General features: G+C 37.4%; 1 protein-coding gene across 8 annotated transcripts in view; it reads right to left on the bottom strand.

Annotated features, from left to right (window-relative positions):
* The window catches only part of LOC137642796 (chitin synthase chs-2-like), a 124519-nt gene that overhangs the window by 55295 nt on the left and 66724 nt on the right, over positions 1-2500 (bottom strand). For all 8 annotated transcript variants that reach the window (XM_068375658.1, XM_068375659.1, XM_068375653.1 and 5 more), the window contains exon 4: positions 1408-1543. In XM_068375658.1, the coding sequence (XP_068231759.1) occupies positions 1408-1543 (136 nt within the window). The remainder of the gene's footprint in view (positions 1-1407; positions 1544-2500) is intronic.

The following is a 2500-nucleotide window of genomic DNA, read 5'->3' as shown; positions in this document are numbered from 1 at the left end:
TCAATTACTAATGAATGGTATTTCCTCATTAGACAGTTTTTTCCTAGTTTTTGAAAGTGAAGGTTGTTCCTGGGATCGCTTCTCATTGCAAAGTTAATAGCGGTTTTTATATCCTCTCTCTCTCTCTCTCTCTCTCTCTCTCTGCGTCAGACTTCCTCACAGCGACGCGCCCTTGACATCGTGACGTGACGCATCGGGGACGCCAAAGAAAAGGTAGAGACGTAATTGCCTGAGAGTGTACTACTAATTACGCTCTCTGTACCTCAGGCAAATACATATGTGTTTCTCATCTCTCTCTGCGTGAGTGTCCGGGTCATTTACAGAAGCTGCGACGATTTTTCTGCCGCCCACAATTTCCGCCATGATTTTTCTTTTCTTTTATTGCAACGATTATTCTGCCGCGACGATATTCTGCCGCGTCGATTTTTTTTGCCGCCACGATTTTTCTGCCGCCACGATTTTTCTGACAACACGATATTTTTGCCACCACGATTTTTATGACAACACGATATTTTTGCCACCACCATTTTTCTGACAACACAATATTTTTGCCGCCACGAATTTCCTGACAACACGATATTTTTGCCACCACGATTTTACTGCCACAACATTTTTTTCTTTTTTTTTTTTTTTTCCCCAACGATTTTTCTGCCACAACATTTTTTTTTTTTGCCGCAACGATTTTTCTGCCACAACAATTTTTATTTTTTTGCCGCAATGATTTTTCTGCTACTCACGATAGTTTTGCCGCCAAAATTTTTCTCTCCCGCAACGATTTTTTTCCCACCAAGACTTTTCTACCGCCACGACTTTTCTTTGTCATGAGTCAGGAAACGTTAAAGGAATGAAGTACTAATTAGACAAAATCTAATAGATATACGTGAAGCACAGGAACCTAAATACACTATAAAAACTAGTCAGAGGAAATAAATATTCACATGTTGATTAGAATATTAAAGAAAATGAAAACACCTTCCCATACTATAGGTTATTACATGCACTATACTAAATTTTTTCTAATGAGGCGCATTTGCACCGACTCGCAGCGGTGTCCTTTTAGCTCGGAAAAGTTTCCTGCTATCTGATTGGTTGGAATCATCACGTCCAACCAATCAGCTAGTAGGAAACTTTTCCAAGCTAAAAGGGCACCCCTGCGAGTCTGTGTAAATCTATACCCAATTTTCTTTAATGAGGCGAATTTGCACCGACTCGCAACGGTGCCTTTTTAGCTCGGAAAACTTTCCTGCTATCCGATTGGTTAGAATTATCTCATCCAACCAATCAGCTGGTAGGAAACTTTTCCGAGCTAAAAGGGCACCCCTGCGAGTCTGTGTAAATCTGCCTCACTAAAAAGAATTGACTATAATAACTATCCCAGCTATTAAATCTTTATTTTCGAGTACTTACATAGACTGGAGTATCTGTTGGAACAGACGTCGACTTCTTTAGAACTTTTGAGCTGTGACGTCATGAGTAGGACCAAGGCCTTTGTGATGACCCCCGAGACCAGCACGACGCCGAAGGTCAGGAGGTACGTGACAACCTGCAGAAGGGAAAGGAAGGGGAAAGTTAATCAGTTTTTTCCTCTCTCTCTCTCTCTCTCTCTCTCTCTCTCTCTCTCTCTGCCAAAAAATTTTAAATCAGTCAAAAAATTAATCAACCTCTCTCTCTCTCTCTCTCTCTCTCTCTCTCTCTGCCAGAAAATTTTTAATCAATTAGTCAATCAATTAATCAACCTCTCTCTCTCTCTCTCTCTCTCTCTCTCTATATATATATATATATATATATACATATATATAAATATATATATATAAATATATATATATATATATATATGTGTGTGTGTGTGTATATATATATGTGTATATATATCATTCTACTTCTCTCTCTCTCTCTCTCTCTCTCTCTCTCATAATGGAGCACAAACAATGGTAAACGTAATGACTGGAGATGAATGAAAAGGCATCATAGCCAATTAATTACTATACATACGAGGTGATTACCAGTGTTAACCGTTATGAAATTAACCATTAATAAGGTATCAAATTAGTTAATTAACAATTATCAATGTTATCTAGTCCACGTATCATTACCAATTATAAATGCTATTGTTAGTGCACGCATAAGCAATTACTGGGAAAGTGTCTCTTTTCTTATTATTAGATATACCAGAATGCATGAAATATCATATGAGGTTGGGCTCAAGATAAATAGAAGAAAGACAGAGATGATGAGAACGGAGTATGCAATGGAAGATGAAATATCATTGGGAGGAGAAAGAATTAATAAGGTGGAATCATTTAAATATTTAGGAACAATGATCACAAAAACAGTCTTTAGAATTTGAGTTTAATGAAAGATAATGGCTAGGTTAGGTAAAATTTGGAAATCAAATCGCCTGAAATTACATATAAAAATCAGGCTAAATATCAGTTTAGTGAGATCGGTGTTACTCTATGGACATGAGTCATGGTATGACAATGAGACAATATCCAATAGA

Source organism: Palaemon carinicauda, chromosome 6 (assembly GCF_036898095.1).
Source record: "Palaemon carinicauda isolate YSFRI2023 chromosome 6, ASM3689809v2, whole genome shotgun sequence".
Taxonomy (NCBI): Eukaryota; Metazoa; Arthropoda; class Malacostraca; order Decapoda; family Palaemonidae; genus Palaemon; species Palaemon carinicauda.
This window is presented reverse-complemented; position numbering and strand designations above follow the sequence as displayed.